At 42.5% G+C, this 14,150-nt stretch overlaps 1 protein-coding gene across 2 annotated transcripts in view; it reads right to left on the bottom strand.

The window, feature by feature from the left end:
* Nucleotides 1-14,150, bottom strand: part of NR3C2 (nuclear receptor subfamily 3 group C member 2) — a 317,849-nt gene that overhangs the window by 147,741 nt on the left and 155,958 nt on the right. For both annotated transcript variants that reach the window (XM_080937373.1, XM_080937372.1), the window contains exon 3: nt 3,082-3,221. In XM_080937373.1, coding sequence (XP_080793499.1) covers nt 3,082-3,221 — 140 coding nt within the window. The remainder of the gene's footprint in view (nt 1-3,081; nt 3,222-14,150) is intronic.

The following is a 14,150-nucleotide window of genomic DNA, read 5'->3' as shown; positions in this document are numbered from 1 at the left end:
TCCTTTTGGAATTTGGTGACTTGGGACAGCCATTTTACCTTGATGGATGAGTGTCACCAAGGGCGTTCCTGCGTTTATTTAAATATTCATTTAAATATGGTGGCTATTTATACTATACCCCGCCCTGCCCCTAAAGAATTCTTGTTTGTGACGATTAATGTTGTTTCAACTGTGTGACACCCAAAGGTGCCTCCAGATCATCATTGCCAGAGAGGCTCAGGGCAGGGACCCTGCACAAACTGGCAACACAGAATCCCATCCAAGGACTTTCCCCAGACCCCCAGACGCCCTTCGAGAACTGCGAATCTAGGAGGATATCATCATCTCAAGAGGCATCCATAGCTAGCGTGGAGCTCAGAGTGTGGCTGACATGCTTTCTCTTCTGGTATAATACTCCCTCATCATTCTTTGGTATTGTGATGCCGCCTTTAGCTTAGCTTTCATTGGCTCTTCTCTGAATCCTCTGCCTACTACTGCTGCCTTAAATTTTCCACTACTATAGTCTAAGATGGGGCTTAAAGATACCAAAGAATCAGAAAAAAAAAACATTTAGGTAAGCAAGCATATTTATACATACATGTTAAATTACATGTACTCACATCACACATACTAAGGGTACCACATAAGATTTTTCGTGATATTTTAAATACCCCTTTAATATCCAAGTTGGCATGAATGAACAAAAAGGGAGCTGGAGTTTTCATGAAGATGTGAAGAACAAATTGGGGGTCTGGGTTGGAGGAAGAGTGCAAAACAATAAACAAATATAAAATTCATAAATACAAACACAGAGAAGGCTTTGGACATTGTATTTTAAATAAACAGTTGTTAGAATATTCAAAGCCAAATTCCAAATTTAATATGGAATAAAATATATTAATGAAGTTTTAGGGCTAAGGGTATTGTTCAGTGGTACATTTGCCTAGAATGCATGACCGTCTCTAGACCTTAAGTTGCACACACACACACACACACACACACACACACACACACACACACACAGAGTCCACCATACCAAAAATGTTAAAAGACTTTAACAAACTTTGTTATCTCTCTCATTGATCTACTTTCTAATAAACGTAAATCAAGGCACCAATGCTTGGGGGCTTTCCCGAATTTATTTATACCCTAGATACAAAACCAATTCTTTGTGTATTTTCACAGAGACTACTTAATACAAACTAAGCAAGAATCCCTAACACATTTTCTTTTTCCACAGAAAAGGGCATATTCTAGAAACAACCCAGATATGGTTCCAACATGGAGCTGGCCCAGCCATGGTGCCGGCAGCTGGCAGAAGAGAGGCCTCCACGGCCACCCCACCCTGCTCTTCTCCACAAAGCTTTGTTGGATGTCACTTGCTTAGATTACTAATTATTGAGCAGAGGAAGAGGAGGTCTTAGGGTCAAAGGTGCCAAGAATAATTAAGAAGACACCAGACGTCAGTTTACCTTTCTATCTTATACCTACCACGTGACGGTGACAAGGACACCAGATTAATCCCTTTATGATTGTGAAAAATTGTTACTTTCCACTTTCTGAAAATCAACATCTGGCAACAGACTCAGCCTTTCCTTAGGGAAGTGCTCCTTGTCTGACTGGGACTGAGAGCCCAGGCTGTCTAGCTCTGCAGTGCCCACTGTGACTAGAGACAAGTTCAGCCGTGTTCATTCTGAGGCAGTTCCATGGGGACCTTGATAAGAACTAGCAGGGACAAACCACCTGCTTTAAACGGGGGCCTGGTACTCCTGTCTCTAGCTCATTAGAGAATCAGGCAAGAGTCAGAAGAAAGCCAAGTAGCCCAGGGAGTTCTAACAGCCTGGCTCAAGACTGTGGCTTACACAAAACGACGTCTGTGCTAGGATTTTCCAGCATGGGGGCCAATGAATTTCCTTCAGGCTCTAGCCAGTTTGAGATGAATTGTCTGTCATTTGTAACAAGAATCTATATACCATGAAAGAACGACTCAAAGCCTATTCCTAACTCTATGCTGTGTTCAGGGATGATTGGATAATTAAGGGTATAAATCAGGTCGGGGTGTGGCTCAATGTAGAGCACTTTCTTACATGCACAAGACCCTGGGTTCCAGCACAGAACTGTGTAGAATAATTATTATCAATCAAACCATGTAAAGTCAACCTAGGGCTGAAGTAACCTCACACTGCAGAGCTAAGACTACAGCTGTGGTCTCTGGCAAAACGTGCCGCTCTTTCAAGTTCCCAAGGCACCCATCCACCTCGCCACACATCTCCCTAGAATTAAACGTTACAGGGTCTTCACTCGGAGCTCCTTAGAGACATAAATGTCAATGACAAAATAATTCTTCCAGTAAGAGTGAGAGTGTTCCACAATCAGACAGTTTTCAACATTAATAAAACCATCTGGCCTTAGTCTGAAGTTAATTCTCTGCTTGCCAGGGAGAGGGAAGCACAAGCAACCGCTTCAACTTGAGAAGGACTTGTTTACCTGGATGGGAGCCAAGGCTAGCCCACACATACTCGTTCAACCCAGCCAAACTTTTCATTTATAGTATTCACATGAATACCTTCAGAGGGACTTGGAAGGGAGAAGGGCGGGGGATAGGGTTGTGGAACCGAGAATCTGAGTAGTTGCTGAGGAAATATTCTGAACAGTGCATAATTTAAATCAGAGACTACATGCCTATATTAACGTTTTTATTCTCACAGATGCATATATTTGCAGAGGAATATGGAGAAGAGAGAGCAGATGAATTCTGTGTGTCTAATGGAGAAGTGCTATTCTAGAACATGCCAACTGAATGCACACTGACACGGGAATTCTTTTTCCATGTCTCATGGAAAACTGAACCACAGCAAGAGACAACTGCAGTGTTTTAGACGGATGGATTCTGCTTGTGACTTCAATGGCTCCCAGTAAATGCTATTCCATGGGGGGAGGGGACCTCTGGGAGTTTTTAAGATAAGGTATCATTACTATTCATTACTGACAGATTACATCAAAAACATGTTGCAAGAATTTCCCAGTAGCAATGCAATGTGGGCCGTGCAAGTGAAGGGCACTCCAAGAGGAATTCATAGGGACACCCACGCGAACGTTTACCTTCCACGGCTCTTTTGAAGAAGACTTTACAGCTGCCGCAGGTCACTACTCCATAGTGACAGCCAGAAGCTTCATCTCCACACACCAAGCAGATCTTGGAAGGTCTTGAGGATCCAGTAGAAACACTTCGTAAAGTAGAGCTGGGGAAAGAAATCAAGATTTCAATAATGTCTCTAATAGTACATCTCCTCCCCTGGGAAGTTGCTTTCCAAATCTTTGATAGTCTTGGCCCCTTGAGTTTCACTTTGCAATGGTCACATGCTTAATCACTCAGGCAAATGAAGGTAAAGACATGTCAACCAGTGGAGTGGTACCATCACATGGTAGGCATATAGGCTGGGGAGGCAGCTCAGTGAGTAAGGCACTTGCTGAACATTCGTGAGGCCTGGAGTTCAGATGTGTGATAGAGGAAGCCATCTGACATCCACCTGTGCCCTCCACATAAACGAGCACTCATATGAACACACACACACACACACTTACCTACACTCATATAGGCATGCATACACATATGAACACATAAGAAAAGAACAGCGAACAGTCAAGTCAACTCTCAAGACTGAGAGAGGAGAAGAATCACATGTGAACACATTCCTATTTTGAGAATATTTCAGAAGCTATACCCATAGAATTTCAATAACATGAGTGCCCAAACATAGGTAGAAGAGGGGCAGCAGCAATAGTCATGCCAAAGTGAATGGGGTAAAGATTGTCGGGCCTCAAACGCACATAGGGAGGGAGCTACAGGTAACTAAGGGATGCTGAGAGCAGGAGCTGGTTCAGGGAAGAGCTCACTAATGGTTCTCCAATACCCAATGGTTATCCCTGAAACCATGCATGAAAAGAATAGGACAGGATGGGCCAGGTTATATCTAGTAATATTTGTATATACGTATATGTATGTAGCAATAATTAATGAACAGAGAAGCCATGAATTTAAGCAAGGAGAGAAAGGAAGATTTTGAGGGAGGAAAGGAAAGGGGAAATGATGTAATTTTAATCTCAAAAATAGAAGAAAATTATTTAATTTATAAAATACAAACTAAACTTTGGCCTATTAATTTTTTTATCTTGATAGATACATAAAGTCTATACTAAATGTGGCATTTTTGGTTTTGATATTGATGGTATCCTTTAAAATTAGTAAACAAAATGAATTTTGTTGAATATACAGCAGGGTTTTGGGGGGGGGGCTTTATGTAATAATCAGTTTGAAAGCTGTTTAAGGGGAATCTTCTCTAGATATTTTATACATTATTGGGTTTGTTGGTGTTACATTCCAAACAGAATGCCTTTTATTCCAATGTGGAGCAGTAGTTAAGTACCAGCTTAGGTAGGTGTGCACTGAGTAGGCAGAGACGGCCATTTTCCTTCCTGGACCATATGCTTTTACTGAATACCATTAAGTCCTCTGCAAGGTAGTGAAGAAATAAATATGAAACCCTAGTTTCTGCCCTAAAGCTACTATGGACACAAATTGTCAGAGATTGTGTTGCTGTGCAGGCTAAGATGGTGTTGCATTGTGGGCTCCACCCTCCCTTCTGGGGAGGGCAGGCAGAGATGTGGGAGTCAGGAAAACATTTACTCAAATATGACAGCTGAGTTGAACTATGAAGCATGATAATGAAGGAGGTTGGAAGCAGAGTGTGTGGTGGCTAGGAAGGTTGTGCTCTGCGCACGCTCTGGGCATGCTCAGTAGGCTGGGTAGGGATGCTACCTGCATCAGCTCTCACGTGCTTCTGACTCAGTGTGGAACAGAGACACGGAAAAAAAAACCACCCTCAGTGGACACAAACTAAGTGGCCACGAAGCTCATGTCATTGTCATGTTCCCCTGCTTATCACATCTGCAAAAGCCTGGTAAAATCTTGTTAATATAGATTTGTCTTAAAACAGTTTTCACTCTTGGAACAACCTTTCACCAAAACCAGCCAATGGAGACACTGAACGGCTTGGTCCACCGTAGCAAGACTGCCTTTCTAGAGTGTCATAAATTGAGGACTGAAACAGAGTTCTCCAAAGCTGTTTCTCCTCTTGAAAAAAGCACCCTTTATTACTTTTATTAGTGCCCTCTGACTTCTTTATGACATTCAAAACATTCCATGTAGGCACCAGCAACTCTGTAACACACTGGCTGGGAGAACTCAGCCCACATTCAGGCTGACTCACAGGACACTTCAGAGAAAAGCCGCAGCAGTAAATATTTAGAATATAATGTAAAATCATCATTAAAACGTTACTGCCTTCTCACAATGACAAGCAGATGCAGGTTTCTTCTGGTTTGCTTTTGTGGTGTTGAAGATTGAATTTGGCTTTGCGTGTCCAAGACAAGGGCTGGTCCACTGAGCCCATATGTGAGATTTTATTCAACATTTTTGTGGGTCTTGATCTTTTACTGGTTTCTTAGCTTGGAACTCTTTTTCACTAAGGCTATACTTCCTCTCGGTGTGATCATATCTAGTTTTTTTACCCTTAGATATCCCAGAAAGTCACCTTCAGAATGTCACAACACGTATCCAGCTGTCTTACTGGCATCTGCACCAGGGTGTCTAACAACAAGCCCCAGCCCTACCTGCTTCACACACACGCGCGCGCACACACACACACAATTTGTATATGTACATATGTACACATATACAAGTTATATATAATAAAATATATAATATTTATAAATAAAAATTATATGTATAATTTGTTTGCTTGTTTTTAAGACAAGGTTTTTCTGGGTAACTCTGGTTGTCTTAGACTCAACTTTGTAGACCAGGCTGGCCTCAAACTCACAGAGATCTTCTTCACGCTGCCTCCTGAGTGTTTGGATTACAGGTGCATTACCATGCCTGGCTCATGTTTATTACTTTTGATAAAGACATTGGAGTTAAGTGAGCCCTTAATTCAGTGACTGGTATCTTTATCAGAAGGGGAGATTGGGCTGTGGATACCAACAGAGGGAAACCATATCATACATGATTATACATGTATAAGGAAGAGACTACAGTATGTGTTTAGAGGCCAGATTGCCAGCTACTCAGCATAACTTAGGAAAGGGGTGTGGGACGCATTCTCCATCATGGGCCTCCTAGTCAGGAAGTCTGATTTTCATCTTGGACTCACAGTTCTCCAACTCAAGCATCAAGTGTGTAGCTTGAGCCACTGGAGTGTAGTATTTAAATAGCCCTGCACACTAAGGCGGCAGCCCTTAGAGATTCCTACCTGTTCAGGGGGAAAACCTGGATTCATCCAGTGTCTTCCTTGCTCTCTTGTTCACACACACACATAACACATGCAAGTGCTGCTCTGCTAAGCCCCTCCCTGGTTCAGATCACTCCTTCAAGCACCAGGCTAGCCCAACGCTGCCAGATGCTCTGTGGAACTCTGTAGAAGCTTCCTAGCTTACCTTTGTGGTTCACCTCTTTCTTCTCTTGTCTCAAGCTAGAAGACTGTTCCATTTGCCTTGATAACATTCTAAAGGTGCCCCCACACACTTGGAGTCAAGCACATGCCCGAAGAAGTACTTCATTCCTTTCCCTCTCTCCCAGTTCTTTCTCTACGTGAGCAACGCTGAGCCCCTTGCTGCTCTCAAACATCCCAGCATGCTCTTTCCTCCGAGCCTCTGGGGAGATGGAATGAAGGATGCTGGTGCTCTTTGTCATCTGACTCCTGTACTCCCGTTCTTGTCTGTGTCATTCCAGACATGGTGTAAACCCAAGCATGGTATAGAACCCAGATTCATTTGTAGATTTAATGGTCTGTCTCCCTTGCAGGGATGGAACCTGATACACAACATGCTGCTTGCATACTTGGGATCTTGACCATTTCCCAAAGGTTGTGAGGCCCTCTTGTTGGACGCAAAACCTTTAAGTGGGGCCTAGTGGGAGTAAGGGTGTTGCATGAAGAGGCGGGGCCTAGTGGAAGTAAGTTGGATAATCACATGATGCCCTTGAATGGGGGAATCTCAATTTTGCTCCTTCCCATTTCTCTGCTTTCAGGCCACCATAAAGTGAATGAGCCTCCTCCATTATGCCATCTAACACGATGTACTGTGTCATCACAGGTCCAAAATGACAAAGCCGTGGACACAAAGTGACACCTCTCCAGTACAGGCTAAAACCTCACCGTGTCCTTTCTTGGTGATTTGTTATTTTGTTATAGCCTTAGAAAGTGGCCTGATACCAACCAATCCATAATACGGAATCATCTGGTGACACCCTCACTAGAGCCACCATGAAACCCATTATGACATCAGTTCTGACAGCCCACTGCTGCCTTTGTGTAACATGATGTTTGTATGTAGCCACCAGAAGGGAACCTATGTGATAAAAGACCTAACTGAGATGTTAGAGTCCAGCATAAAGCAGGCCCGCCATGGCTGCAAAGCACAGCTATTAGTTTGTTATAGTCAAACATCAAAGCCAGCATCATGTCCCTTTCTCTCATGGCCACTTACATCGTCCCGCAGCAGAAGCTCGGCCTTGCCACTATCTACGTCGAGGCTTCTCTGCCAGCATCCTGAACCTTCTCATCCCCTAGGTACCATGTGCATCTCATCATGGGCTCTTTCCCATCTTCCTTGTCAACTTGACATTTTGACCTCTGGCTGTCCATCATCTTACATTTACCTTTACCTTCCATCTGCTAAGGGCCCCACGCAAAAGCTCATCTTCAAACAGCTCCTATCAAGTGTCTAAATCCCTACAACCAGTTCCACCCTGTCTGGTCTGTTCAACTCTCACGCTTACCCCGCTTTTCCTAACCTCCCCACTTCTACTTCCCGTGAACTCCTTAAACACACCAGGTTCAAAACCCTGTTTGCCTTCCTTTTCTACATTTGGGTTTTCTACAAGGATACTAGTACCTTGGAAGTATCTAGGCTCATATGCTGTACCTTTGTCTATTTTATCTTCTGAGGATAGTAATAATCTATGATTAAAATATAATGTATATATGCATAATGTATTGCATATATTATATAATGTATATACATGTGAATATATATGTATATTCATGTATATATGCTGCTTCCCACATGCCTTGTAGCATCATCACTATCCTTTGACAGTCTGCCCTGTGATGTCTCCTCTTATGGCCTCTTTTGCTTCGGGCTATCACTAAGTAAGATACGGTCTATCGGACCATAAGCCCTGTGATACACTATATAGATCTGCTAACTGTGCTCGCTACCGCGTGACTAAGGAGCATATAGGATGAAAGCACAGGACAGAAGAACCATCCATGTCCCACGTGGGTGGAGCAGAACAACCTGAAATTTCCTTGCGGTACTCTGAATAGTGTGTAATTTGAAACCTATGGATTTTTTTGGAAACTTCCCATTTAATATTTTTAGACTCTGGGTAAAAAACCATGGCAAAAACCAAAACAAGCAAACAGGAGCACCTGGGGATTGTTTGCTTTCTCCTTTTACCCATCGAACTTGTGGTTACCAAATAGGCTTTTCTTTAGAATTGTGTTCACTCTTCTCCTCCTTTGGCAGCTCCCCCCCCCCCCCCGGCATTTTTCTCACTGTAGTATTCCTATGTTCAGTGATACTGTGTCACCGCTGCTGCATGACACCATCAGTGAAATCTGTGGAAGGTCAGTGAAGTTCTGTGACTGACCTCAAGACTCTCTGTATATCTCTGTTCAAGCATGCTAACAGCGAGGGATTAGATGACCAGTCACAGAACTGGGCATGTTCTTCTTCCTCCCACCCTCTAAAGACCCTCCCTCACATTTGCACAGGGCCTGTCCTGGCAGCAGGCTACCTCATTTCTCTTAGCTTCTTGGCAGTAAGGGAACACTTCTGCCTCAGCATTCATTACACTGTCCTTGCATTAATGACCTAAGCACTCACACTAACCCCTCTAGGGAAAAAGCCTTATCTACAGATCTCTGTGTTTCCTAGCCACTGACCTGGGTTGGCATTGTTTACTGAATGAATAAAATCACACTCATAATCTCATTACACAAGAACATAAATTTACAGAGGGCGATTTTACAGAAGGTAAATTAATGAGGCCAAGGTTATAGGTTCAATTCTCATGTGGTTGATTTAGCTTTAGAGAGAGTAAAAGAGAATATGCTTACCCAAATGCAAACAAATTAAAACAAAAACAAACAACAGAAGATGGAGTAAGGGGACTTAGGGGGAAGGGGAGGTGGGGGGTTGAGGGGGACAGGGACTTAGGGGGAAGGGGAGGTGGGGGTTTGAGGGGGACAGGGACTTAGGGGGAAGGGGAGGTGGGGGGTTGAGAGGACACGGACTCAGATCTTTCTCCAATGCAGCTCATTCTCATTTTCCCTTTATTTAGGGAGAATATTTACAAGTGCTTTATAGTATATTATCTTTTATTGAGTTATCTTTGGTGATAAGGAAGTCATAAATATTTGGGAAGACAATTCTTCCTCTTGAGCCACAAGTTATAATTGAAGAACAAAGGCTCAACGTAAAAACTAAATTGTGTGAACCAAATTATAGCTGGTTACATGATAATGAAAAATTCAAAAACATAAATGCTTTGGGAAATAAAATTTGGCACACAGTGATGACTAATTAGACATCAATAGTTACATAGTTATTGATAGATTGGTGGAGCAGAAAGTCCAGACAAAAACAAACACACATGCACACTCCACACAAACTCAAAAACCAAAATCGAAACACTGGGATCCAAAAACAGTGAACTTTACTCAAGAAAGAAGCTTGGAGAATGGTCCAAATCACGGAGTTCCTCCAATATAAGACAAAGCAGATAAAATCTGCGCAGGCATCTCACAGATTAGACCACAAATGTGTCAGACAGTGAGGTGACCGTGCTGTAAGAATGTACCATGTTTCAGTATAAGCGCAGTGGCAGAGCACAGTCTGCAGTATGTAGACTGTAAGCAATTACAGCAGAAAACCCCAGTGAACTAAAAGGACCAAAGACCGCCAGACAAGGCAAATTGAGACTTATGTCCCCAGGGCAAGCTGACAAGAGGAGGAGGCACAGTTCACCAACAAAGAGCAAGCTCTGGGCTTCATTCCCAGCGCAGTTATGGAAGTGCCTTCCCCAAGGGAGGCACACTAAGGGTATCTTGGTCTCATCACTTGGTGCCCTGATCAAAGAGTGTGATGAAAGCAACTTAAGTGCAGACCAAAGGTTGCTCTGACTCACAGTTCTAAGTTACAGTCACTGCTGGAAGGTCAAGGCGGAAAGAACCTGAAGCAAGTCACGTGACATTCATACTCCAGGACAGACGAATGATTCCTGCATGTCTGCTTGTTCTTAGCTGTGCTCTCAGTCCAAGGCTCAGCCTATGAAGCTATGCCACCCATTTTCAAGGTGAGATATTTTTCAGAGGTCGTTTGCCCAGGTGACTCTAGGCTGTACTCAACTGATAATTAAAACTGGCCATCACAACATATAAAAGAAGCTTCAAGAGTCAAGAGAAAAAAAAAGTGTTCAGGAAAAAAAAAAAAAAAAAAACAACCTAACATTTCTGATTAAATAGGGAAAGGAATTCAAGGGTAAATTCCAAAGAAGAGAAATCAGAGTTAGAAATGAGGAGGACCATGAGTTCAAAGACATCCTCAGCTACATAGAAAGTCTGTATAGCCTGAGCTAATGACATCCAGTCTCAAAGCTCAGAGAAATGGAGAAGAAAAGGAAAAGAAAGAAGAGAGAGAAGGAAAAGAGGGAAGAAGGGAAAGAGGGAAGAAGGGAGTTAGGGAGGGTTGAGGGGGAAGACAGGAAGAAGGGAAGATAGTATTTTGCAATGTAAGCGATGAGTTAGTAGATGGTAAGTAGGTGGCTCAAACAAGCCAAAGCTACCAGGAGGACAGACAATACAGTAGGCTGTCCACCGGGAAGCAGCTATGGCTGACACGGCAGACATCGACAACGCTTCTTATGTGTATGTGCAGCACAATGTGACGATCCACTACAGCGAATCAAGGATAGTATAGCACACACCTTTTCTAGTAAAGACTCCAGTTCAAGAGTCAGCCTGCAAGGAGATGTACAGCCATGATTCGAACCCAGCCCAGGAGTGAGGAAATGCTTCTTCAGTGGCCACTTGCACACATTCTTAACTTCCCAAAGAAGCTGCTTTTTCTTTCTTGAGCTGAGTGTGAAGTGGGTCCTTCCCTATTGTTCTCAACTCATGAAGTCCAGAAGTCCTGTGATTCAGCTGAAGGTACTTCTGACTCCTGGTATTAGCAACACAACCATGATCTGCCAGAAAAACATCCCTGATGCTTGTGTGTGAGTGACGGGCACTGCAGGCACAATCCCAAAGAGCTGCTTCCCTCTCAGGAGAGGGGCCTGAGTTTCTCTTTTAACAAAGTTCGCCATCAATTTTGGCTTCTTTTGAAGTTTCTTATGACGTTATTATTACTTTTATGTGAGTTGTTATTTTTTACAATGGATTTCATGTTTCTGTTTTTAAATGAAAATAGTAGCTTAAAATGATTTTAATAAATCAAACAGTGTGTTCATTTCCTTACTTGGCACTGACGAAACTGTAAACACATCCTGAATATTTTCTGTGTCTTTGTTTTCCCCGGGATTTGAAGTTAGGAACTGTTTCTTTGATTTCTTCTTTCCAAAAATATTTGGAGCCCAAGGTTTCATAAAGGACATTCTTTGGCTTCTAGAACTTTCTGCTCACGTGGCATCTAATTGATATGCAGACACTGGGGCCGTACTGTCCTCTGTGGACAGCACCCTGCCTATATAAAACATGTGCTCATTTCCTTAACTACATCTTTTGTAGGCATTGTTCACTCATCCAGTATTTTTAAGAAAAACAGAGAAAAACATCGCTTACGTCTGCCTCTTTTCATCTTTCATCCCCTTTGAGGGATGAAAACAACCAAAACCAAACCAAGCAAACAACAACAACAAAAACCCCTACCATATTACCATAGGTGTGGGAATACTAGTATTGTCTAGAACATATTTTAGAGTTTTATAAGCATATGTTTAATAGAAATTAAAGGAACCACATAGCCAGTTCCTAGTAGTTGGTGTGTCAGGAAGAGAGCGACAGGGTTGGCCTTTTCCTAGCTAGAGCTCACTTGGACCTCTACTCCTACCTCATTTCTCTTGCCAGCCAAGCACTCCAAGCCTCCTTCTGGCAGTGAGCAGTCCGAAGGCGCTGCCCCCTTTCCTCATTTATCCCCTGCAGTTCCTAAGCACACCAGGCACCGTCTGGGCCAGAGACAGGCATCAGCTAACAATGTCTAGCAAGACGCTGGTACCTAAAACTTTTCTCTAACTCTGGGAACTAGGTGAGAATGGATGCAGGCAAACCCCACTGGGAGGTAAAGCAATCAACACAGGTTAAATAGTTCTTATCTGAAGCAACCTAAAAAGGTTAGAATTTGGAATCTTTTTTTTTTTTTGAATTTTTGAATTTTTAAATTTTGGAAACATTTGCATAATGAGGTACCTTAGAATTGGGATTCAGGTCTAAACATGACATTCATCTATGTTTCATGTGTTCCTTAAACAGATAGTCTGACTGTAATTTTATGTGTTTTAAATAAGTTTGTGCACAGAGCAAAGCTGAATGTTGTGAAATTTTCCTCTTGAGGCATGTGTTGGCACTCAGAATGTTTCAGGCTGGGAGCATTGCAGATTTAGGATTTCTTTTGAATTAAGGGTGCTCAACCTGCATATACAGTAAGTATTGTACTGTTTTCATGTGACTTTCCTCATTCTTACAGACCTACATCAAGCCTGTTTAAAATAGTCTTTCCTCCGAGCAAGAAACACCAGAATAAATGTTCTACATTCAGAGCACTCAGTGAAACGTCCATTTCTTAAGTGAGGTAGGAATCATAGGGAATAAGGAAAAAATGTTCCTAAGCGGGTTGAGTCGGGATCAAAATACACACTTTACTGCTTAACTACGATGTACATGCATGCATGTGTACGTGTGTGTGTGTGTGTGTGTGTGTGTGTGTGTGTGTGTGTGTACTGGTGTGCATGCAAAGGTGTGAAAATACCATTGGAACCTTTAAGACAACGCTGTAGTTTTGCCTTACTTTTAGTAAGGTATGGCGGTCTTCCCCCAACACCAACAAATAGGTGTATATGGATGATGCTTTACATTAGCGAATTAAAATTCATGTTTAAAAATGAAAAGTGGTCACCCTCACTGAAATAGTTTGCCTTTTGTCTAATTTTTAAGAAAGCAATTAAAGATTCCTCCCAATTTTAGGCCTTTGCCCTTGGCCCTGCTCTGAGGGAAGATGAGAAGGGCCTCTGAGAGAAGGCAAGGGCTTAGAGATCAAAGCCCTCCTGACACAGTGCTCCGAAGTAAGCACCCAAAAGGATTTGCAAAATGAGGAGAAGATTTCTATGTGCTGGCAATGAGTGACAAATGTCACTGAGGAAGTTCAAGGAGAGGCTATGGAGAGCTTAGACCTCTCTTGCTTCAAAAATGTTTTCTGTCCCCAAGATGATGAGGCCAGTCATCAAAAGTCATGGAAAACACCTCCAAAGATACCAGCAAGCCTGGCCTTCCCTGGTCCATCTTGTGGAAAGGCCCAAGGGGGCGCATCTCCACAGCAGAGCACGTGCCCTGTATACTCCAAGTCCTCGGCTCTATCTCAGCAAATAAACAAATAAACAGATAAATAAAAAACTAGAGGTCATAACTCCATTTACCTCAATGTTGATAAAAGATTGCTGATAAAGGAGGGGTGGTAGAAACTTCTGGAAACCCCAGGGTTCAATTTCAATGCCACAACATCAGGGCAGCTAGCTATTCTTACTCGATTTCAAGGAGAGTGTCCATGTTCTATACTAAATGTGCTATGAACATCTGCAGTGAAAACTGGGATGTCTACAGTAATATATTTTTTCTAATATTTATCCTTTAAGGGAGAGATTAAGATAAAGTGCATTCAAATACAAGAACTTCACATAGGAATAGATCTATGGAAAATTTATCATGGGCTACAAAATATGGCTACAAATTTATTTCCTACATACAGCATTGATTTCTTTTTTTAGAGATATTAGCATAATACAGGCATCAGGATAGCATCTTGGATTAAAAAAAAATGGACCCAAAATGGTAACA

This window comes from Micromys minutus (genome assembly GCF_963924665.1).
Source record: "Micromys minutus genome assembly, chromosome: 24".
NCBI lineage: Eukaryota > Metazoa > Chordata > Mammalia > Rodentia > Muridae > Micromys > Micromys minutus.
This window is presented reverse-complemented; position numbering and strand designations above follow the sequence as displayed.